This window comes from Nycticebus coucang, chromosome 1 (genome assembly GCF_027406575.1).
Source record: "Nycticebus coucang isolate mNycCou1 chromosome 1, mNycCou1.pri, whole genome shotgun sequence".
NCBI lineage: Eukaryota > Metazoa > Chordata > Mammalia > Primates > Lorisidae > Nycticebus > Nycticebus coucang.
The window spans coordinates 5,248,462-5,274,151 of NC_069780.1; the positions used below are offsets into that span (position 1 = coordinate 5,248,462).

General features: G+C 42.1%; 1 protein-coding gene across 1 annotated transcript in view; it reads right to left on the minus strand.

Annotated features, from left to right (window-relative positions):
- The window catches only part of BTC (betacellulin), a 58,424-nt gene that overhangs the window by 28,727 nt on the left and 4,007 nt on the right, over window positions 1-25,690 (minus strand). The window contains exon 2 of the mRNA XM_053583221.1: window positions 4,086-4,184. Within this exon, the coding sequence (XP_053439196.1) occupies window positions 4,086-4,184 (99 nt within the window). The remainder of the gene's footprint in view (window positions 1-4,085; window positions 4,185-25,690) is intronic.

Sequence of the window (25,690 nt, forward strand, 5' to 3'; positions counted from 1 at the left end):
CCTGGAGATTTAGGAGTTAACTGCCCTTGTTCCTGTGAACCAACTTAATGTGGCTTCACTGACTTCACTGAGGGAAGTTTTCCTCCTCTTCTGCTGTAGGTCTCTGCTTTCCTTACCGGGTCTCCCTAAGTGCTCATGTTTATGTTTTTTGATGTTGCTAACTATGCTCTTGCTAACGTCAAAAATGTTCTACTCTCTGTCTGTGCTGCTGCTTTCCAGAAAACATAGATCAAACTTTACCTTCAGTGTCAGCTCTCTGAGTTCTTTCTTTGGGCCATCGTGTCTTAATTAACTGTAAAATTTTTCAGTAACTGTAGGATGCACCTACAATTGAGACCAATCCTTCACGTTGAAAAAAATCTTCTGCAACACATGATAAACAGTAGGATGTCAGGCCTAATCCAACATATGGTAATGATAAAGCATAAAAAAAAAAACTTATACTAAAGAAAAAATAATACAACTAAGGGGCAAATCCTACACCTTCTACTGCTTGGTGAAGGGTAGACTCAACTGGTCAAGTTAGGGAGGGTGAATTAATATTGTGTATTGTGGTCCAAGTAATCAGTATAGAGAGGACAGTCTTCCACTAAGTACAGGTGGTGCATGCACAGTCCATGAAAATTAGGTTGACAATTAGGTCAACTTAAAGAGGTGGCCGGTGTAGGGAAATGGTCAACTAAAGAGGTTCTACTGTATTTTATGAATTAAGCAAAGTTTCAGAATATAAAATCAACATGCAAATATCAGTTGCATTTCTATACATTAACAGCAAAGCACCCAAAAGGGAAAACAAGCCCATTTATAATAGCATCAAAAAGGACGGAATACTTAGGAATGAATTTAACTAAAGAAATGTAAGATTTGTACACTGATAACTAAGAAACATTGATGAAAGAAATTAAAGAAGAAATAAATAAATGGAAGGACATCCCATGTTAGTGGATTGAATGATTTAATATTGTTAAATGTCCAGACTACCCAAAGTTATCTATAGATTCAATGCAGTCCTTATTAAAATTCCAATGACTCATTTTTACAAAAATTGGAATAATTCTAAAATTCATAAGTAACCACAAAAAAATTCCCAAATAGCTAAAACAATCTGGAACAAGAACAAGGCTGGTGGTATTACACTTCCTGATTTCAAAATACACTCCAAAGCTACAGTAATTAAAACAGTATCACACTGATATAAAAATAGGCATGTGAACCAATGGAACAGAATAGAAAGCCCAGACATAAACCTGTGTGTATACAGTGAACTGATATTCAGTACAGCACCAAGAATACATAATAGGGAAATTGTTCCCTTTAGTGTTTGAAAACTGGATCTCCACATGCAAAAGAATACTATCAGACCCTTACAATATAAGGGTGGGTTAACAAAAGTCACTCAAAATTCACTGAAGATCTAAATGTTAGACCAGAAACTGCAAAATTCCTGTGAGAAAAAATAAGGGAAAACCTCTGGACATTGGTCTTGGCAATGATTTCTAAGACGGGACAGCCAAAACACAGACAACAAAAGCAAAAAACAGACAAGGAAATGACTCTACATCAAACAGAGTGCCTTCTGCACAGCCAAGGACAGACTCAACAGAGAAAAAGAAAACCTACAGAATGGAGAAAAATGAGTTCAAGCCATGCATCTGATTAGAAAGTAATACCTAAAATATATAAGGGACTCTTACAACACAATAAACCCATTCAAAACATGGTTAAATAGAAATTTTTCAAAGAAAACTTACAAAAATGGCAACAGGCTCGTGAGAAATGCTCAATATCAGAAACAACCAGGGAAATTCAAATGTACCACCTCATACTGAGTAAGATTGCAACTACCAAAAAGGCAAAAAGTAACAAGTGGAGAGATTGGGCCACTTGTCCACTTGGTGGAAATGTGAAATGGTAAAGCTGCTATGGAAAGCAGTATAGATGTTAGATCTTCCTCAAAAATCTCAAGTAAATAAACATCAAACTACCATATGACCCAGCAATACCACTTAGGGGTATTTATCGAAAAATAAAATAAAATCAGGATTTCAAAGAGCTATTTGCATTCCTTTGTTAACTGCTGCATCATTCCACAAAAGCCAAAAAGTAGAAACAACCCCAATGTCTACTGACAGATTAATGGAAAAAGAAAACATGGTTCAATAAATTGTTATTCAGCCTTAACAATGAAGGAAATCCTGTTGTTTGTGAGAACATGGATGGATTGCAAGTCTTTTTTTTTTTTTTTTTTGGAGACAGAGTCTCACTTTGTCGCCCTTGGTAGAGTGCTGTAGCATCTTAGCTCACAGCAACCTCCAACTCTTGGGCTCAAGCAATTCTCTTGCCTCAGCCTCCCGAGTAGCTGGGACTACAGGCACCTGCAACAACACCCGGCTACTTTGTTGTTGTTGTTGTCGTTGTTGTTTAGCAGGCCCAGGCCAGGTTCTAAGCCCCAGCCCTGGAGCATGTAGCCATCACCCTAAGCACCGAGCTACGGGCACCCAACCAAACTTGTAAGATAGCGTACTAAATTAAATAAGACTGCTACAAGCCAAATTATGTGAGGTATCTGTGTAGCCAAATTCACAGAAGCAGGTAGTGATGGTAGTTGCCAGGGGTTTGGGGAATGGGAACAGAGAATTGCTATTCAAGTATAAAGTTTCAATTCTGCAAGATGAATAAATTAGAGAGATGTGCTGTACGTCATGTCTATACTTGACAACACTGTATTATCCACTTTAAAACTTGTTGAAAGGGTAGATCTGGTGTTAAACGTTCTTACTGCAAGAAAAATAAAATTAGAAAACACATTTAAAATGATGAGGAGGAAGATTTCAAACATTTGTCAGTCATCAGATTATGGAATGATTTCCCAAGGGAAATGTGGAAAATACCATCATTTAAGTCATTTGGAGCCAGAATGAAGAAAAACACATGCGCACATAAAGTTGGCTTTGTCCTGCTCCCTTTCCCCGACGGCAAGACTCACACAAACATGACCTAAGACACCACTGGACCCTACAGCCCACAAGCACCTTCGAGACCACCCACTTCTGTAAGGGGAGAAAGGGGAAGACTGCTCTGGAACTGGTGACTCACATCAGGACGGCAGGCTCGGCATGTTCCTGGCTCAGGCACAGCTTCCCCAGGGTGCTAGGGAAGGAGCCCTTCACACCAAGTCACCAGGCTTCAGCTGGAGAAGTTTCCTGGGAATACAGGAGCCGCTTCTCCACTCCACGCTTCTTTTGTAATTGGCTGGTGTTTTTTTGTTTGTTTGTTTGTTTGTTTGTTTGTTTGTTTTTTTCAAATCAGAAACAACCCATGGAGAAGACCAGACCATATAATCTATACAGAATAAACTGACCCTTAGGCCAGGGGTCAGCAAACAAGGGTCCAAGGGCCAAATCTGGCCCCCAGCCTGTTTCTTTATGTAAACAGCTGTTTGAACACAGTCAAGTGTATTCATCTAGGACTACTGTCACCGCATAGTGGGGGACTCGAGAGCTGGCAACAAAGACTTCTGCACCCTTTAACAAAGCCTTAAAGACTTACTATCCCGCCCTTTACGGAGGCAAATCTCTGTCCTGTGCTAATAACTTTGAGAACACTATTTCAACTATCTCCAAAGTAAAACATATAAAATCCTCACCTTCTTCCCTTCCTTTAGTATAGAATTTTAAAAAATTGAATTAAAATTTAAACAGAATATGCCAACTCTCCATGAATCTAGTCCAAGATAGCACATCCTAGAGCCTAGAGCACACATCCTTGATGCCCAGAATAGTGTAGCAGTTAAGAGTGGGGGCTCTCGAATTGGGATGACCAGAGCGCGAACCCCAAATCTGCTATCACCAGCTGTGTGAACTTTGGCAACGTACTTGATCTTCATAGGCCTCACCTTGACACCTTGTTCCGAGGGCTCTTCTGAGGAAACAATGCAATGCTGAGGGCAGAGCGCCCAGTGCAGGGACTCATGGGTCTGGGTGTGCAGATAACTACCTAGTGTTATGGCTACTGTCATCACCAAAAGATCAACATTCAGACAGATCAGGTTCCCAAGACTGAACACGAAGCTAGTTAAACATCACCTGCACAGTTTTCCTCGGGACCTCCGCAGAGTAGGCCGTTAATTTCCGGACTTCTGCTTGAGTTCCCATCTGCGGCCACACCATGGAGGATCACCAGACCTTCAAGTTCAAAACAGAACAAAAGCAAACATGAAAACTTGGACCACTGCTTAGTGTGAAATATTCTATTAAAATCATGACCCATTTATGAAAAGAGCAAGCCTGTGGCTTCCATTTCCAAGTCATTCTCTGCCAGCCAGGGAGGGGCACAGAGGCCTCCAGGTCTCATTGTTTTCAGCTCAATTGCACACAAAGTTTGTGTGCAATTTAAAATAGTTGTAACTTTATATTGCAAACGAATTTTATGTCCGCCCTGCATATTTATAACTATGCATCTTATGGAAGGAGACTGGGGCAGAGTTTGTGAAGGAGCCTCATTTATCACAAAAGCAGGAAAGCAGGGGACTGAGCTCCAGCCACAATGTCACTGTCATGTGGATTTCCAGGGAGAGTGAAGGGCGAACCCTCATGGCAAAGTAGCTTTCCCATTCCATACAGATCCAGGGTTTCCCAGGTATTAACTATGGAATGTGCTTCTTCCTGGGAGGATATAAATTCGATATTTGATCCATGAGAATCCTTTACAAATGTTATGTCCTCAGCTGTGTGTCCCAGAGAAGGATGGAACTCATGTTTCTAAGGAAGACAGGAATACGTCTTGTGATCAGAATGGTTCAGATTACAGTACAAGTCCTGGTGGGGATCCTAATTCAAACAAACCAACCGCAAAAGGCCAGTTCCGAGAAAATCAGGAAAATGTGACACTGGACATTAGATAACATTGAGGAGTTGCCAAAAAGGTTTTAAAACATGATCATTGTATTGTGATTTGGGTTCCAAAAAAAGAGTCCCTATCTCTTAGAGATACATAAATAATTATTAATAAAATTGATGCATCTGAGATTTGCTTTAAGATAAAGTAACATGGAAAGGAGGATACATGGGGCGAGGGAAAGACAGATGGACACATGTTGACCATTGCTCAGGTTGGGTGGTGGGTGTAGTGAGCTCCGTTATGATGCTCTCTTTAACCTGTATATGTTTATAATGTGTGTGATACAAAAAAAGATATGAGATAGGAAAGAGGAAAGGGGAGGAGACAGGAGAAAAAGAAAGATGGCTTGGGAATTAGCTGGCCTTGCGTTCAGTCTTGTTTTTGCCACATAAGTATGCAAAGCACTCAGCACAGCCCTGGCAGGTGATCAGTGCTCAACAAAAATTACTCGTTATTGTGCAACTGACAGGAAAAAAATAACCTGCCCACTGGTTATACTGAAACTTGCACAGCTGGTCAATTGTTCCAAGCCGTGCACGTTCTCCAGTTCAATCAGTTCAGGAACACACAGGTGAGTGGCACATACTCGATCCTCGAGGTGCTAAAGGCAACCATCAGCCTGCTAGCTAACTGTCACACAAGGTGAGGCACTGCACCAAAAGAGTAGTGGCCAGCAAGTTCAGAGGTCAGGAGTTCTCAGAAAGACTCTTTTACAAGAGAGACTCTTTTCCACCTATTGTATTGGAAAACACTTTTCTTACAGGAAGGGCTGGTACTTAGTATTGGAGACAGTGAAGAGAGATGGAAACTCAAATCCACTGGGTGTGGGTAAATTAGTACTGCTGTTTGGGAGGATAATTTAACACTGTATAGAACATAAAAGCAAAAAAACTTTAAAAAGTACTAATCCTTAAATCCAGTAATTATGTTGTCAGTAATTCTTCCTAAAAAATAATTTAGAATATATGAAAAGATTTAGCTACAAAATGGCATGAATTATAAAAATTAGAAATTACCTACATACCTGACAATGGAGGATTGATTGAATATATTGAGCTATCTTCATGCAATAAAATATTAGTAAGCCATTAAAAATAATTAACTTAATAGAACATTTCTATATGTTCCTAAATAAGAAAGCAGATTACAGAATAGCAAATAATAGTATGATCTGTCTGTGTATATGTGACAATTGTAAAAAGCTATCCATATCAATAATCAAAGAAGTGAGTAAATAGAGTTACACAGGTTAAGAGGAGACTTTTGTCTTAACTTTTCTTATTTCCACTTTCTAATTTTTCTACAAGCTTGTTTTGTTTGTTGCAACAAGAAAATGAATGACTCAATTTTTCTTTCTAAAATTGCAGTTTTCCCACTAAACTTTCAAATTGTTTACACTTTTTTCCCAGCATCTTCCCCTCCCCGCATCCTCAGAACAAACAGAAGCAATCTTGCAGAGCTGCTCTGGCAGAGGGCTTCTGTTTTACTCCGCTTCCACTCCTGGTATTCAATACAGAACATGATGGATATTCCACAAATGTTAAAAGAATGAATGAATAAATCTACAGACTAGCAAATAAAAAAATCCTTAAAATTCAAAAATCCCAGTAGCAATTCCTATTAGAAAATAATAAAACTTGTAAAATAATAAAACATAATAAACATATAAAATAATAAAACATGTTTAATTCATTTCTCCACTCTTGTACATGAGCTTTCTCCGTGGGGCAGAGTCAGAGCCTTAATTCCAAAGATAATCTGCTCTAACGGATTTTCTCTAAATCTCATGGAGAGTCAACATTTGCAACCTGAGGATGGCAAATGCTCCTTCTTGGGGTTATTGTAGAAAGTAAATTAAGTTTATTTTAAAAAAATCACACACGGTTCAACACAAAGTATACAATTTGTGGTCCGGTTGAACTCCTTCCTGTTGCCACTTACAATTTAACCCATATTCTCTAATTCCCCCTGACAGAGCCCACTGAAACCCTGACAAGGCTGGGAGCTGTGGCCCAGGTTTCTTCTGCTGAGCCTCATTCCCCATGCTGGTCTCAGTTGGCAAAAAGAGGAGGCAGGGCCTCTGGGAAGACCAGCCAGCCGGACCAGAGCCTCAAACCCAGAGAGGGTGCTGGGAGAAAAGACACAGTCTAAACCTGGCCAGTCGAGAGGTAGCATTGGAAGGAAGGTATGTAGCAATCAGAGGTGACCAGGGGATGAATGGCCCACAGGAGTCCAAGTGCTTACCTCTGGGGAGGTGGAGAGGCAGCAAGTTATGATGCAAAGATCTGCTGTTTGCTGTTATGAGTTTCTAAGAACTGTTTTATTTTTTTAAATATCTATTTATATTTATTACTTTATTAGAAAATAAAACAATTTTTAAGAAAATGATAAATAAGGTTGTAGTTAATCAAGTACAATTGTAGTTAACCAATTGTCAAAAGGGACAATTTGAGATAAACCAAAGGGCCACCTTATAAAAAGACACGGCATGAAATAGCACAACTTGTCCAGCTTGTTTGGAGGGCGGTGGAGGCTGTGATGGGCAGCCAGGTTACTTAGGATTCTGTTATGCAGCTAAGATGGGTCCGTGAAAAAGTTTAAGTGAGAAGCAATCTAATCACATTTGCCTCCCGAAATCTGAAAAAGTTACTTTAATTCCAGTATGAATGATTCAGACACATCTGAACAAAGGGAGTAGCACTGGCTATGCAGAAGAAAGGAATACAAGAGATATTCCTGAGGTGAAATCTTTCACATTTACATGTGAAACTTAGTAAATGTGGAATGTAAATGTCTTATCACAATAACTAAGAAAATGCCAGGAAGGCTATGTTAACCAGTGTGACGAAAATGTGTCAAACGGTCTATGAAACTAGTGTATGGTGCCCCATGATCACATTAATGTACACAGCTATGATCTAATAAAAAAATAAATAAATAAATAAATAAAGAGATACTCACAAAAAAGATATAAAAGGCCTGTGACCTGTGGGATAGGGCAGAAAGTGAAAAATAAAAAGGAGAGTCTGGGATGACCCCAGAGTTTGTGCCTGGGTGACAGAACTGTGGTTACAGCCGTAAAAATACAAGAGATATGGGAAGACAAACAGGTGAGGCATGGAGAGAAATTCAGTGTTGGGTGCAGAATCTGAGATGAGTCTGGCTCATCTGGAAGACAGTGGGTGGATCCACAGACCCAGATCTCTGAGTGGAGCCAAAGTCCCAGGGTTTATTCTGGAGAATTATCGAAAATAAGCTGGCATTTAATTCCATAACAATGCATCTGTCAAGAAGAGCAATGTGAAAGGAGAAAGTTGCTTGAAGACAGAATCCTGAAAAATACCCTTAATAAGAAGGGCAGGAAGAGAAGGGCCACGGAGGGACCACAGAGGAACAGACATTGAGCCACGGAAAGACATTTTCAAGAAGAAACTAATCAACGATAAAAAAAAAAAAAACTGACAGAACTAAAGATAAGTCCAAAATGTGTGCATTAGATTTGATGTCATGAGGAATGTACAAATAATTGTAGTTTACTCTTCAAAGATGTTGGGCTGAAAAAGGGATAGAGAAGATATGAAGGTATACACAGGAAAAAAAGAGGTTTGGTTTTGTTTGTAAGCGTCACGGACATTGGCAGTCAAAAAACCAAAAGGGGAGCAGAAAGGCCACGAGCATATCAATATCACCAATAAAAACCTAGAGGGAGGTGGTTCTGCCCAAGAGGCAGGGCCTCTTCTGCAAAGCTAGCCATTCTTGCACAACTGAATGAACACTCTGTGGAAAATCAGAACTGAAAGGTGTTCTCTAGGCTGTACAACTCACTTCATTGTTCAAGAAAACACGTTCTGCTTCAAAATGAATGGGAAACATCCCATGTAGTTTTTATACTTCATGCTATTTGGGATGAAATAATTGAATCCTGTGGGAGGCTGCATGTTGCCAGATAATAAAAAGCATCTACCTGATAGATTCCAGTACCATCCATCTCCCCTCATCCCCTACCCCTGATGGATTCCAGTACCATCCATCTCCCCTCATCCCCTACTCCTGATAGATTCCAGTACCATCCATCTCCCGTCACCCCCTACTCCTGATAGATTCCAGTACCATCCATTTCCCCTCATCCCCTACCCCTGATAGAATCCAGTACCATCCATCTCCCCTCATCCCCTACTCCTGATAGATTCCAGTACCATCCATCTCCCCTCATCCCCTACCCCTGATGGATTCCAGTACCATCCATCTCCCCTCATCCCCTACTCCTGATAGATTCCAGTACCATCCATCTCCCGTCACCCCCTACTCCTGATAGATTCCAGTACCATCCATTTCCCCTCATCCCCTACCCCTGATAGATTCCAGTACCATCCATCTCCCCTCATCCCCTACCCCTGATAGATTCCAGTACCATCCATTTCCCCTCATCCCCTACCCCTGATAGATTCCAGTACCATCCATCTCCCCTCATCCCCTACCCCTGATAGATTCCAGTACCATCCATCTCCCCTCATCCCCTACTCCTGATAGATTCCAGTACCATCCATCTCCCCTCATCCCTTACTCCTGATAGATTCCAGTACCATCCATCTCCCCTCATCCCCTACTCCTGATAGATTCCAGTACTATCCATCTCCCCTCATCCCCTACTCCTGATGGATTCCAGTACCATCCATCTCCCCTCATCCCCTACTCCTGCTAGATTCCAGTACTATCCATCTCCCCTCATCCCCTACTCCTGATAGATTCCAGTACCATCCATTTCCCCTCATCCCCTACCCCTGATAGATTCCAGTACCATCCATCTCCCCTCATCCCCTACCCCTGATGGATTCCAGTACCATCCATCTCCCCTCATCCCCTACTCCTGATAGATTCCAGTACCATCCATCTCCCGTCACCCCCTACTCCTGATAGATTCCAGTACCATCCATTTCCCCTCATCCCCTACTCCTGATAGATTCCAGTACCATCCATCTCCCCTCATCCCCTACTCCTGATAGATTCCAGTACCATCCATCTCCCGTCACCCCCTACTCCTGATAGATTCCAGTACCATCCATTTCCCCTCATCCCCTACCCCTGATAGATTCCAGTACCATCCATCTCCCCTCATCCCCTACCCCTGATGGATTCCAGTACCATCCATCTCCCCTCATCCCCTACTCCTGATAGATTCCAGTACCATCCATCTCCCGTCACCCCCTACTCCTGATAGATTCCAGTACCATCCATCTCCCGTCACCCCCTACTCCTGATAGATTCCAGTACCATCCATCTCCCCTCATCCCCTACTCCTGATAGATTCCAGTACCATCCATCTCCCCTCATCCCCTACTCCTGATAGATTCCAGTACCATCCATCTCCCCTCATCCCCTACCCCTGATAGATTCCAGTACCATCCATCTCCCCTCATCCCCTACTCCTGATAGATTCCAGTACCATCCATCTCCCCTCATCCCTTACTCCTGATAGATTCCAGTACCATCCATCTCCCCTCATCCCCTACTCCTGATAGATTCCAGTACCATCCATCTCCCCTCATCCCCTACTCCTGATAGATTCCAGTACTATCCATCTCCCCTCATCCCCTACTCCTGATGGATTCCAGTACCATCCATCTCCCCTCATCCCCTACTCCTGATAGATTCCAGTACTATCCATCTCCCCTCATCCCCTACTCCTGATGGATTCCAGTACCATCCATCTCCCCTCATCCCCTACTCCTGATGGATTCCAGTACCATCCATCTCCCCTCATCCCTTACTCCTGATAGATTCCAGTACCATCCATCTCCCCTCATCCCCTACTCCTGCTAGATTCCAGTACCATCCATCTCCCCTCATCCCCTACTCCTGATAGATTCCAGTACCATCCATCTTCCCTCATCCCTTACTCCTGATAGATTCCAGTACCATCCATCTCCCCTCATCCCCTACTCCTGATGGATTCCAGTACCATCCATCTCCCCTCATCCCCTACTCCTGATGGATTCCAGTACCATCCATCTCCCCTCATCCCTTACTCCTGATAGATTCCAGTACCATCCATCTCCCCTCATCCCCTACTTCTGCTAGATTCCAGTACCATCCATCTCCCCTCATCCCCTACTCCTGATGGATTCCAGTACCATCCATCTCCCCTCATCCCTTACTCTTGATAGATTCCAGTACCATCCATCTCCCCTCATCCCCTACTCCTGCTAGATTCCAGTACCATCCATCTCCCCTCATCCCCTACTCCTGCTAGATTCCAGTACCATCCATCTCCCCTCATCCCCTACTCCTGCTAGATTCCAGTACCATCCATCTCCCCTCATCCCCTTCTGCTGAGTTATCACAATTGAAAATGTCCAGACATTACCAAATATCTCAGTCGGTCCCTGGGGGTTGGGGGTTCCAGGTTGAGAACCACTGCTATTCCCTCGGACCTATTTCACGTATTTCAATACAAAATATAGCTTACATTGTTAAATATGTTGCTTTAATTCAAATCAATAGTGAAGCCTCAAAGGCTCAAAGTTTGAATTCTTAAAAAAAATTTAGGGCAAGTACTATTACCTTGTAGAAGAATCACCAGACCCAGATATAAATTTAATATCTGACCTTGAGCTAATGAAAAAACTATCCTGACCTTTTTCCTCAAGAAAAGCTAAGATTACATGTTCCCTGCCCATCCCATAATCCATTTCATGAAAATCAAATGAAAGAAGAATTTTTAAAGGAACATACATAATTAAAAAGATCGTAGTCTTTATTGATGGAGTCACGAACTGTACCTTAGAGAAAATGAAGGAAAATATGATGCTCAACTGTGAAAAACAGATTTCCATTCAAATGTAACTATATTAAATTTCAGAATACTAAGAACCCTAAAGGTATTAGAATTTTCCACCAAGCCACTTTGAACTCTCTGGAAACATCCCTCTGCAGAGTACCTCAAGCCTATATTTGAAGTTTTAGTCCTAGAGTTTAGTCACTTTCAAGGCATGCCATGTCAGGGAAACCATTCATCCAAAGTGGTCATTCAGCCACTGAAAGAAAATTAAGTGTCTATTTCTAAAGCTCAATACATGCTCTTTTATGTTGAGCTGATTTTTGCCTCTCTGCTACTTTATTCTGCTCTTCGGAATCACCTAAAATTATAATCTTTTCTGTGACAGAATCTCATAATTTGAAGCCAGCATCGACTCTCCCTGAAAGGATTTCTTGCCTTCAGGTTAAATATCCAGGTTCCATCAGCCACATTTGACTGGGCAGCATCAAGACTTCTCACAAGCCTATCATCCTCTCTAGATGCAAAGGTGAAATGAAATGCCATCCTGCGTGGTCTGGAAAAGACAGGACACCGTGGCGCTCTTGGCCCCCACCTGTGGGCACCGCGTGGTCAGTGCGGAGCCCACGGCAGCCCTCCTTGGATGTCACAGTAAATAGGGAGGTATTCCTCTGATTTCCATGAAAGGAAGCTCTTAGAGTCCTTGTAATTCTGTACAGCAGTGCACTGACAGGCTGTTTTCTTTGTTGTTGTTCTGTTTTGTTTCTTTTTGGTTTCTGCACTTGTTCCCGTCAGTGTTACTATGTTAGATTTCATTGGCATTCAAATAGTTCACATTCTTTTTTGCTTTCAGATTCTTTCATTTAGCCTAATATCCATCCCTCCCTGCTTTGCATGACCAGGAGAATTTCTCAGATGCATTGAAGCAATCAAACCAAAGTAAAATAATGTCCTTAGCTGCATTTGCTAAGTCCTTAGAAATTGTGTTCCTGTGTCCTGAGGATAGCTTTGAAATATCAACTCCACTCTTAAAATCAACTCCACTCCACGCTGTCTCACAGTCACTGGGAAAAGAAGAAAATAAATCCAAGTGTACTTCAGTAAGTCAAAGCTCCATTTGCTTTTACAGACTTTGAGATTCTCAATTACAGGCTTATCCCCATCAGTCAGTGGGGATGAAGTCAGCCTCAACAATGGAGGCATTCAAAAGAGGTGGCTGACGAGGAGGTGACATGCTGTCTCACAGTCACTGCGAAAGCTGAGGCAAGCAGCGCACCAGCTGGGTCAACTACTTAAAAAGATCCTCTGTGACCAACTTCAGCAGTCATGTATGTTGTGTTAGTCTCCTCTCTGAGCTGAATTTTCCATTTTTAGAGCCGAGGGCATTTTGTATTTTAAAAACAAATATAATGTTATCACAAAACAAAATCCATCATCCCTGCTCCGATGATTTAGAACATCATCTTTGCATTACAAACTTCTCCTCATATGATTTCCTGCCATATCATTTTTATTTTGAAGCTTGAACCACACTCCATGTCCCATTAGAAAAATCCAGCTTTGTACAAAAGGGAAATTTATCAACCCATGAATATAGGCAGACACTGGAAGACTATTCCATGGCCAAATCCTTGCAATTTAATATTAATATCCTTGCGATTTAATATTAATATTTAATAATATCAAAAGAACGCAGGACAGATGAATGGGGAAAGGATTGATTTGGAGTCAAATGGAGACCCTGGATTTGATCCCTGGGTCTACCTCTTTATCACATTTGTGATTATGATTAAGTTACTCAACCACTGAGCTTCAGAGATCCTTCCATAAACTGAAACTCCTACCACCTAACTTGCCTAGTTGAGGTGAAGATTTACCTATGTGCTCAAAGAAAGCACAGGTATTTTTTTTTTTTTTTTTTTTTGCAGTTTTTGGCTGGAGCTGGGTTTGAACCCACCACCTCTGGCATATGGGGCTGGCGCCCTACCCCTTTGACCACAAGTATTTTTAACCTAGGAAATGCCTTACACAAGATAGGCTCTCAAAAAATAGTAGCTGTAAGATACCAGAAGTACAGAAGAATTCTAATGACTCTGGTAAATAAATAAATAAATAAATACTAGACTCTCACTCTCTTAAGTGGATATTAAATTTTTTTATATTTATAAAATTATTTGTCTATGTATAAAATAAGTTTGTGATATAAACAACAAAAGATGATACCCACACGTCACATTTCTACAGCATGCTTTTATCAAGGACTTACTGAGACAAGACTCTATCTTGGGGTCTCCATATTCTGTTTCTTTGTATAGTTTTTAAAAAAGACTTGGAAATATGACGTCTTCTACACACGGGGTTCTTAGTATTTTCAACACGGTCCTCAGCTTACAATCTACATGGGTCAGGGTTACTGACTCGGTTGATTCAATAGCACAATACAGCCGATAAAGTCAGATCTTAGTAATTCTAATAACCAACAGGATTATAGATCTTACTTCTAATGTCTGGAAAATACAGTTAGTAGTCAAGTTTTAATCAACACTAAGAACAAAAACTGTAAAGCATTTGGAGAATTTTCTCATTGCATCTCCATTATCAAGAATAAAAACAGAACTTGAATGTGTTTGCTATGCAAAGAACATTTTCCAAGTCCAAAAGAGGCCACATCTAACTTGGAGTGGGAAAAAAAATGAGGGGGTGAAATGCTGTTGAGCGCTCGTCTGTGGTCAGATTAGGCTGCCCCTGGAGGGACGAGGCTGGAGTCAGCGTCTCCCTCATCTCCCGTCCACTCCTTTTCTGCCCGCTGTTGCTGCTGCTATCTTTGCCTTCCTATCATTTTCCTCATATTGCATCAACATTGCCCCAAGGAGAACATAATTCTTGAACATATTTTCCTTTCTAAATGCATTTCCTCCCAAAGCTGACCTGCCGGGAGAGAAAGAGTTTAATTCAAATTAAGTACTTAGATCTATTCCAGAGCATCTCTGCCTGGGTCTTCCAGGAAGCAGAGCCCAAGATACAGATTAAGGGGTTATCACTTAATTTGGGTACACACTTGGGGTCTTGAGAATGCAGAAAAAAGGAAATGATGCAAAGAAAGGGACAAAGCAAGAAAACGTGTGCAGCATTACCCTGGGAGAGCTGCGAAGAGATCAGAAATTTGCTCAGACGGCGTGTTCACTAGTGTGCGGGCCACGCAGATGGTTCCAGAACAAAGGCCTGTATCTTGAATTAATTCTCAGAAGGAAGAAGGAAGGATGGATTGGACCCAGTCACCTTCACCACCAGTTTCCCACTGGACAAAGTCATCCACCCATGGCTACTAACTCCCTCGGTTCGGGCCCCATGGCCTGATGTTTTGTCCAGGTCCCAAAGTGAGGCAACCTGTCTGGGTGGCGAGCTGACCAAGAGGCCAGTAGGTATTTGAAAGGCACTTGGGAAGGGAGTAGTGTTTGTGTCCCAGAAATGTGGGCATTGGGGGAGAAATCTTCCAGGACAATGAGGGATTTTCCAAAGTTCTCTCAATTCCTGTCACGAGCAAAATGGAAGGGAGGACAAGCTTCTGAATTCAGGGCCGGCAGGGGAAGCAGAGACGAGAGCAGAGAAAACATGAGGATCTTAGCAAATGGGTGTATGTTCATTGAAAATCAGGAGAGCAAAATATGGACTCCTTCTTCCTCCAACGTGAGAGCAAAATATGGACTCCTTCTTCCTCCAACGTGAGACTCTATTCCAAATGGTAGAAAGAATATCTTGGGATTTAAGAAGGCTAAAATGATGGATGACACTATTTTTTAACTCACAAATGTGCTTCACAATCTTATATTTTTCAAGCCCAGAGGGGTAATAATTTAACAACCTGTCATATGTAAACTAACCCATATGTCTGAAAACTGTCAGACCTTTACCAGTAAATCAACATTTTTTACTAGGGCCATTATGAAACCTTTGACAAGAATGACTACACTGCATAAGAACCCCATAGTAACCCGGAGCTAGTTTCTTAGAAATCAGCGCTGTCGAAATTTGATATTTTGGTTCCTTCCTTAATGATACAGACATAACAGTTAGACACTGCACCACTTTCAGTGAAAAGCTTTGGGCTCTCTGATTTCCACAATAGTTCAAAGAAAGGAGGCAAAATTAAAAAAATTTAAAAAATAAGGATAATTTGTTTTCAAAGAGAATTATCTGGTCCAAAGTGAGGAGAAATTGTAGGGTTGGTCTCTGGGTCCAGCGATAACACACTCTCTGACCCATGAGGAAATAGTCATCAAAATTTAATAAAGGTAAAGAAAAGAGCATAAGATTTCAAAGTAGATGCTTATCCAACCTGAAAAGCCCCAGAACATGGGCCCCTTAAATGAGTTTGAGTAAGCCAGCCCAACTTAGCACTAATCCATTATTTATTACCTTCATCAATAAAATCATGTTCAGAGACTTGAAGTAGAAAGAAGGAAAAGAAAAGAAAAGAAAGAGATATTAGGCAGTATATTTTAAGTACTAGATATATAGAAAATAAATTCTATTGGAATTCCTGAAAGAGGTAGTATGTTAAGATGGAGAAATCAGAAAGAAAAGAAGTTGGGAACTGAAATAGACCAAAGACAGCACAGAAATGAGCTTAGTGTATCTGGAAGACAAAGAGTGAAGCTGTTCAGCAGGACAGAAGAATTATACAAAGAAGTATCAAAAAACAAGGGCCTTCTTGATGTGTGTGGTGTGACTGTGAAATAATTCCATTGGTTTTCTTGTGTGACTTATGAAAATAAGACTCATTAAGAAATAGTCACACCACATACTACCAATTGATGCTTTGCAATGCCTGCCCACCACATCCTGAAAGACAGATTTCCAATTAAGCATCTAACTAGTCTGGAAAACTACTGAATAAACAAGTAATATGGTGACTATTGCTGGGTAGAGGTCCGTCAGAAGGCAGGAGGGGCCCATCCTGGGTTCTGCTCCCACAGAGGCGAATGGGACATGAAGGGGATGATTCTGTAATGGTGTCTCATCACGATTCAACCAGACTTAGTCACTCTGCTGGCCCATGTTACAGGATGACTGATGTTTATCTAAAAATAAGTAGGCATTTTTCCACAGGAGTCTTCCATCATAGGAAGGCAATGTTAGAAGTAAATGTCTCCTGACACAAAACACATTTGGAATTTTTGTCAAGATACTTCACCTATTATAGTAGTCTTTGTTATTCACAATGAGATCCCAGTTGATTATTATTGTCTTAGCAGATGGGAAAGTATAAAGTGTGAAGAGGCTTTAAGGAAAACACTGAGGCTGGGGCGTGGGGTTGGTACCGTAATACAGTCCCAGGTGAGGACTGTGTGCAGGCAGTCACGAATCAGGTGTGGGGTGAGCGTCCTTCCCTCTCAGCTTCCCAGACACTCAGGCACCACCCCTCTGTCCTTCCCAGGGAAATCTGCTGATAGTTTCTCATTTTTGAAACCATCTTCCATCCTCCAAAACATTCCCAAAGTGCAATAACTTCACCAGAATTTACAGAAACATAGATGCCATGGAGGTCACCTGACCCACCCCCTCTGTCACCTTAGGATCCTCCCTGTGCCACTCCCTGTAAGCACCAACTGGACAACTGCCTGTCCAGGCAGGGGGAGCTCACTGCGTCCCAAGGCAGCTCCATTTTCTCAGCATTCCAAGTAGAAAGAATTCTTCCCAAGTGACAGCGAGCGCTGCCTTCCTGAGATTTCACTTCATTTGTGCAAGTTGTGCTCTCTGAACCGTACAGGGAAACTTTTGTTGAAAGAACTTTTCTAATATTTAAAGTTGGTTCTCATAAACCAAAATGTTTTTTGTATCGGACACCCCAACTTCGATCCTCTCATTCCCCTGTATATGTGTATCTGTGTGTACATGTGTGTACATGTATGTATATGTGTGTACGTGTGTGCGTGTGTGCGTGTATGGAGGCATGTACCTGTGTGTGCATGTATGTATATGTGTGTACGTGTGTACATGTGTGTACATGTGTACGTGTGTGCGTGTATACAGGCATGTACCTGTGTGTGCATGTGTGTGTTCTTGGCTTCTTCAGTCACCACCAACCTCTCGTCCCTGCTCTTTCAAGAGAGTCAGTGATTTCCTCACGGCTCACTCACCAGAGGCCTCCCCCGAATCTCGCCCTCCTCCACACCCATGTTGCAGCATTTGCTCTGGTTGGCGTTCCCCAATATTCCTTCTAAAGTCCACCTTCACTCTTGGCTCCCTTTCCCCACGGGTCTGTTGGCTCTTTTCTAACTCCTACACCATAAATATGGGTGCCACCAATACTCTACCACCATCCTCCTATTTTCTAATTTTTTATTATGGCCAAATACATATAAAATTCATTATATTAACCATTTTTAAGTATACAATTATGTGGTATTAAGTACATTGGTATTTTGGTACAACCGTCACCACCGTCCATCTCCCAAATTCTTTTCAACTTGCAAATCTAAAGCTCTACATCCATCAAAAAGTAGCCCCCGCATTCACCCACTACTCAGGCCCTGGGAAGCTCCGTTCTGCTTTCCATCTCTGCTATTTTGCCTCAGCCCTCTTTTCCATGGTTAAATTTGGTCTCACAAAATACCCAGGGACTCAATATTTGAACAAATATGTCCTGGAAATTTATCGTGTGCCAGGAACTATGCTAGATCCTGAAATTATAACCAGCTAGAAGCTTCATTTATATTTCCAGCCCTACTTTCTAACCAGGTGATTGTCCAAACTGGATAGATCAGTTAGAATCTCCTGTGGAGTCTTTACTTTTTGTAATAAACATTTTATGTTAGAATAATTTCATATTTACAGAAAGTGGCAAAATCCGGAGCATTTCCATGACCCCTCACCTCCTGACAGCTCCCTCTGAAGTCAGCACCTTACATTACTGTGGGACATTTTTCAAACTAAGAAAACAACATTGGTACATACTATTGAACAAGTTCAAGAGTTTTCTCTGGTTTCCTCAGTTTTTCCCACTAAAGTCCTTTTTCTAAGTTAAGACCCTTAGTCTCCTCTGGTCTATGACATATTTTTATCGTGATTGGCCCGGGGTTACACCTTTTGGAATGAATACCACAGTTCAGGAGTGTCCTGCCCATTATGTCCTACAAGGGAACAAACGACATCTGTTTAGCATTATTGCTGATTTGGTGATGTTGACCTTGATCACTTGATTAAGGTGGGGTTTGCCAGATGTCTCCCCTGTAACGTTACTATTTTTCTGCCTTTCATCCTCCATTTGTGTGTGTATGTGTGTGTGTGTTAGAAATATTTAGCATAAGGCCTACCCTCTTAACAAACTTCAAAGCACACAACACAATAGTGTTAACTGCAGGCACTAAGCCACGCAGAGCATCTCTGGGACTTACACATCTTGCATAGCTGACACTGTTTAACCTTGACAAATACCTCCCATTTCCCACTCCCCAGCTCCTGTAAACAATCATTCTGCTTTCTGTGTCAGTAAATGCAGCAATTCCAGTGCTGAGCTACGCACAGAGGTACGCGTGCATGCACACACATGCACACGCACACACATGCACACACATGCACACGCACACACATGCACACTCGCATGCACACACACACGCACGCACATGCACGCGCACACACACGCACAGGCACATACATACACACATGCGCACATGCGCACACATGCAGCTCTCAGAGGTATTTGCCCTTCCATATTCATTGCAGCATTATTCACAATCACCAAGACATGGAACCAACTTAAATGTCCATCAGCATACAAGTGGATGAAGAAAATGTGCTGTACATATACTCTGGAATATAATCAGCTTTTACACAGAAGGACATCCTTGTCATTTGCAAACATACACTATTCTTTGAAAGCAAGTGACGAGTTCAGCATACGTGAAAAGGGGGGAGGGATTGAGCTCTACCTCCAGAGCAGGTAGTATCTGCATAAAATATTTGCAAGGATGCTTTGAGGAAACATGCACATCTTCTCCTAGAAAGTCTTTATAGGTTTAGATTACTAGGGTCACGTGGAACCAGACTTCAGCAGGTCTGGGGAGAGGTACGACAATCAGTAATTTTACATTGCTTGAGAGAACAACCAGCTTTGGGTTCCACCGCTCTAATTTGAGGTCAACTTTCATATTTCCAAATGCTCCTGGGACAGTTCACAGCAAAAAGTAGTTCTCTTTGAAATCTGGGACCACGAATTCCTTTTCTCTCTCAGGTTAGCAGTCCTGGAGACAGCTCTGATTCCTCTCTCCCTCCCTCACCTACCAGGACTTGTCCTCACACCCCACCAGCACTTGCTCCCTCACTTCAGTCCCACGTGTCTGGGCCAGGGAACAGCAGCTTTCTCCTCAATCGCTCCTGATGAGATTCTTGCCATCTGATCCACCCCGCACACAAAGACCAGTCTTAAACCTGCGTTCACTGTATCACTCCCGTTGAAAACACCAAAATAACTGCCCAGTTCATTGTTATTCCTCTCCTAAGGAGGCCCTCTGACCTGGGCGAGGGACGAGCTGGCGTCCTCAATGGCACTGGACGAGGCTTCCATAGAAGAAGGCGGAGTTGAAGGGGAAGAAATGAAGTACATTTCCTTGTGGTTGCATGGTCATGAGTCAATTCTCTCACATTAAATTTTTGGGGAGGTCTCACTCTTTCGTACAGGCTAGAGTGCTGTGTCATCAGCCTAGCTCACAGCAACCTCCAACTCCTGGGCCCAAGCAATCCTCCTGCCTCAGCCACACAAGTAGCTGAGACTATAGGCACCCACCACAATGCCTAACTAATTTTTCAAACATTGGGTAGAGCCAGGGTCTCACTCTCGCTCAGGCTGGTCTTGAACTCCTGAGCTCAAGGAATCCTCCTACCTCACCCTCCCAGAGGGCTGGAATTACAGGCGTGAGCTACCATGCCTGACCCTGACATTAAATTTTAATCTTTGAAAGTTTTAATTACTATATTTTTGTCATAAAGGTTTAGTCTTTCTTTCAGGCGCTCCTGCTACTCTGAGATGGACCTGGAGCTATCTCCTGATATGGGCTATCCCCAACCTAACAGAGCCCAGCAATGCGTAAGGACCAGAGGGAACCATTCTTCCAAAATGACACTTTTATTTCTTTTTACTTAAGGTAATTATTTACATTATTGAAACATATCTGATAGCCTTGTTTTGATGAGAATACCTAAAATATTAATATTGCCTGCTAAATATTTCATTTCACTTTCCTGGTCTGGGCTGACTCCGTGTCTGATGTGAATGTCAGGCAATGTCCTAAAGGTCTTCATTGCATGAAATTAGGATAGAAATTGGCAGGCGAAGAAGGGTCTGTACAAGCACTTTTTAAAAGTATATATTCATTTTATTCTCATAGCTTTATTTTTTAAATGTGTTCCTTTGTTTAAATTTAAAAATTTTCAGTTTCCAGTTGTTACAGATACCTGATAGCTGTACATATTTATGTGGCCCATGTGATTGGTTGATGTAGGTTTACAGTGTGTAACAATCAAATCAGGGTAAAATATACAATAAATTTTTGTTAACTACAATTACTCTCTCGTGCTACTGGCTGCCAGACCTCAGTCATCCCATGTAAACATTCTGTGCCCACTGATCATCCCCTCCTGATCCCCCTCTCCCTACCACTCTTCCAAGTCTCTGGCAACCACCATCCTACTCTCTGTTTCCACCAGTTCAATTTCTTCGCACATATGAGAGAATGTGCCATATCACTCACCCAGGATGTGCTCTTTTTACCCATTCATTGTCAGTGACAGGAGGACTATAACGCAAGTCACGTCCTCCCCAGCTCCCCAGAGAAGCTTCCCCTTAGGTGTCACAGAGCTATGAGCAGACCAGGAAAGGCACAGGGGTCACCCACAGGTTCAGGTTTACTTAAGGAGAGGGTCAGACAAGGATGTCCAGAGTGAGGCTGGCACAGACCAGTTCCAACATCCAGCCTGGCCAATACCAGGGGAACACTGTCAGCCAGGATGAACTGGGCCCTGGGTCGGGCTTCCTGGATGGAATGAAGAAGAGAAGGAGCCCGTGAATCTGAGGCCTCCTTAGAGCCAAGGTGGGCAGCAGAGAAGGGAAGTGTGTAGGAATCAGCTGGGATGGACGTAAATGCTTTTTAAATAAGTCAAAAGATCTGGCTTCCACTGCTGGCTTTTCCACTTAAATGCAATGTGGACCTTGCGCTTGAGTGTCCCATCTCCCCCGTCCACCTCACTGAGCACCTCGCACTCACAGTGCACATTCCTGAAGCCAGAATCTTGCCCAAGGTTAATCTCTCTGTGCTTCACATCCTTCTTTCTAAACGGGAATAACAATGACATCTTCCTCCTGTGTTCAGTGGAAATGTTGTATGAAGTTACTAAACTCATAGAACAGGGCCTGGCATACACTCTACACAACGGCTCTGCTGTTATTTTTGCTGTGAAGATCAAATGAGGTAAGAGTATAAAAATGCTTTTATAATTATACAGGTCTCCCACAACATAAAGAGTTACTGTATTGAGATCCCATAGCTAAGGGCAAGCAGGTGTGTGAGCAGCCAGCAGCATCCTGTGTCAGCCACCCTAGAGATGGGACCAGTCCTGAGTCAGAAACCCAGATGACCTTTCAAAAGCAAAGTGGTGCTAAGTCACGCCCGTGTCTCCTGAGAGTGTTTCTTTTCTTTTCTTTTTTTTTTTGCAGTTTTTGGCCGGGGCTAGGTTTGAACCCACTACCTCCAGCATATGGGGCCAGCGCCCTATTCCGTTGAGCCACAGGTGCCACCCTCCTGAGAGTGTTTCATTTAGCTCTGATGACAACACAACTGGCCTTGCTACTGGGCTTCCTGGACTAGAAGGCGGAGGGAAGTGGTCCTCTCCTTCTCCAGAAAGGCCTGGACCACACAGCTCACTCAGGAGAGTGGCGAGCAGGAACTCACATGTGCTTCCTCTAACCACCGAGCATGCAGACCATCCGTGAATCTGTACCCACGGCACTGAGTGAGTCAGGAGTTCCTGAACACGAACACGCTCACGGCAGTCAGCCTCCACAGCAAACCAATCTCAACTCCTATAGCAGCCACCAAAAGTGTATTTTTCTGTCTAATGCTAAACAACTTGATTACTCATCAATGGAAAACATGCATGTTAAAACAATTTCTAATCAAACAAGAGAGAAAATTGTCTAACACCCCACTGAGTTCAAGGACATTTTTTAAATTATTTTTTAAAATTATTATTATTTAGAGGCAGGTTTTGGCCTTGTCTCCTGGGTTGGAGTACAGTGGCATGACCATAGCTCACTGCAACCTTGACTTTCTGGGCTCAAGCCATCCTCCCAGCTCGGCCTCTCACATTCGGGGACTCGGGGCCTGAGCCACCACACCAGTGTCTAGGACATCTTCAATGAGCCAGTGGAGGGGACCCTCAGTCCAGGCCCCTTCCTTCCCCAGCGGAAGCACTTACTTTAAAAAGCTATATTTTGACTGAAGAAATCTGCCCTTGAACCAAGCATGTGAGAGGTGTGTAGCAACCCGAATCCTCAGTACAGAACTTAAGAAGCAGAAGAAAGGATCTCATTACTTGAAAATCCTGAGTCCTTTGTGAAAGAATCTCTAGCACTGCCAGCCGCAAGTCCCCCAGAACAAGAGAAGACAGAACGTGTCCTCCTCCAACATCTCTGATCTGTGGGCTGGTGTTTCGCCAACAAGCAATAGAAACGTTTTATTAGCTGATTCTGCCATCTTTTCAGTGGCTAGGCATTTTCACCAATAACCACTTGCCTTTATTCATTCATTTCACTAAAACGTTTCGAGTTCCTCGTATGTGCCAGGCACTCTTCATACAACTTCTCAGAAGTAAGTGCGACTAAGCAAATTAATAAATCCATAGTTCTGCAGAGAGGGAAATGTTATATTGGTGCCCCATCCTGTTATACAACTGACCCGGCACTATGAAACGGGGAGGCTGACGATGAACATGGTTACACTTCCCCTCGGTGCTTTGTGGTGAGTGCCTCCAGGTTACATACAGGTCGGGTAAATGATACACCACATATCCTCAGGGGAAAATGCAAAGAATGAATGAAAGCATTCCATGCCGCCTGCCCTCCTGGTGCTCAGAGTAGGCAATTGCTTAATTGATGAGGCTTAAGATTAAATACCTCATCTCTCTCCAACCTTCTAAAAAACTCTCATTATTTCTTTAAATTCTAGCAATTAGAGGATCATTTGAACTACCAAGACTCCTTTCTTTTTAAAGGTACAAATACGCTTGGGAAGGCTAGCTGTCATGAGCCGTGTAAAGCATACCCATTTTAATCAGTTTGTTTTCCTTTTAAGTTTGACTTGACAGCATTTCTAACGAAGTGATCGATGGATCCTTTGTGGACCCAGTATCATAATTTACAATCACATAATAGCAAATGAAACCTAAAGGCAGGACTGGGCAGGATTGAGAGTACGATGTTTGGAGTCCCGGAGTTTGCATTTCAGCAGCGTGCTGTGTGTAAGGGAGTCACTTAATCTCTCCCAGTGTCTGTTTCCTCCCCATCGGTCAATCTGGGTCATTAATAACAGCATTTCCTTCTGGAGATGTAATTAGTGTTAAAGAAAATTCAGCCTTTCTCTACCTACTTCCCTGTGAGACGATGTATTCTTAATGTCTTACAGCATTCATGGGACCAAACGCTAACTTCTTCCTTCTGCATCTAGAAGAGGACCAGCTTTGTATCCTTATTGGGCTAATTGAGAAAAGAGTTGCTAAAATTCCAGTCAATTGTTTAAAACACTTGTGGAACACTGGCTGAAAAAGCCTTCAAGGATCACAGTACCCGGTATGTGGTGAACATTAAACAAAGGGTCATTATTATTATACAGAGGATAGTGTTAGCTTGAAGAACTGAAAGACCCAGGAGGTAAGTCACTGCATGATGATTGAATCACTGTATTCACATAACCGCAGTGCTCCACAACTTGGCTGTGCATCAAGTTCTCCATATGAATAAGGAAAGTTGTGATGTAAAAGGACGCTGGACCCTCGTGAGTTATTCTGTTCTCGTCACAGCGCAGGTGACTTAAAAACACCCATACAACTTTGACTCTATCTGTACGAAGTGGACTCTGTAAACCAAGCTTGTGTACCCCCAAAATATTCTGAAATAAAGGAGAAAATAATACTGTAGGGGGGATAATTACTCTTTTTACATAACTCCAAATCGGTGACCACGCTGTGAAATTATGTATAATTTCTATTGCTTAGTAATAAGATTTAATATTTGATGTTACTTTTCTTGTGTATGGAGGTTACAAAATTAAAAGAGTAAACAAAATTCCAGAAATAGTATCCTTCCAAGGATAAAGATTAGCTATAACTTACAACTCGTTTTTTGAATATTTTAAGTTTTATTACTAGCAATAAATGGTTTTTAAGTTAAACATTAAGTTGATGTCCTATTGACTGTAAGATGTTAGCCCAATAGGTATTTTTATTTGGACTATGCTACATTATAAATACAAAGAAAACAATATTAAAAGAGAAATTTAAATTTAAAAAACAAAAAAGAGTATTTTTAATTTGTATGAAGGAATGATAGTATGAAATGCATGAGATCAGACAGCAGCTGGCTTGCAAACCTTAGAGGCATAAATCAAAACCTGTGTTCCCGCCATAGAGCCTCTTGCATTTTGCCCCCATCTGAGGAATAAACAGCCTAAGTTGGAAGGTGTCTTGTGTCATGTAATTGTACTCAAGCACAGCCATCAATTACATTACTACATTGCTCATAACAGATATTCAATAAATATCTGTTGAGTGAATGAAAGATTAAGAATGCACTAGAGACATCACTTCACTCCTACCCTATAAAGCCTTACAGATGGAGAAAAGGCCATTGCTATACAAAGATGTAATAATGAAACCAAATGTGTTTTCTGATAACATGATGTCTACTTATAAACTTCAATATAAGATTATCACAGTCAGTTCTATCTTGCAAGTATATTGTGCCCT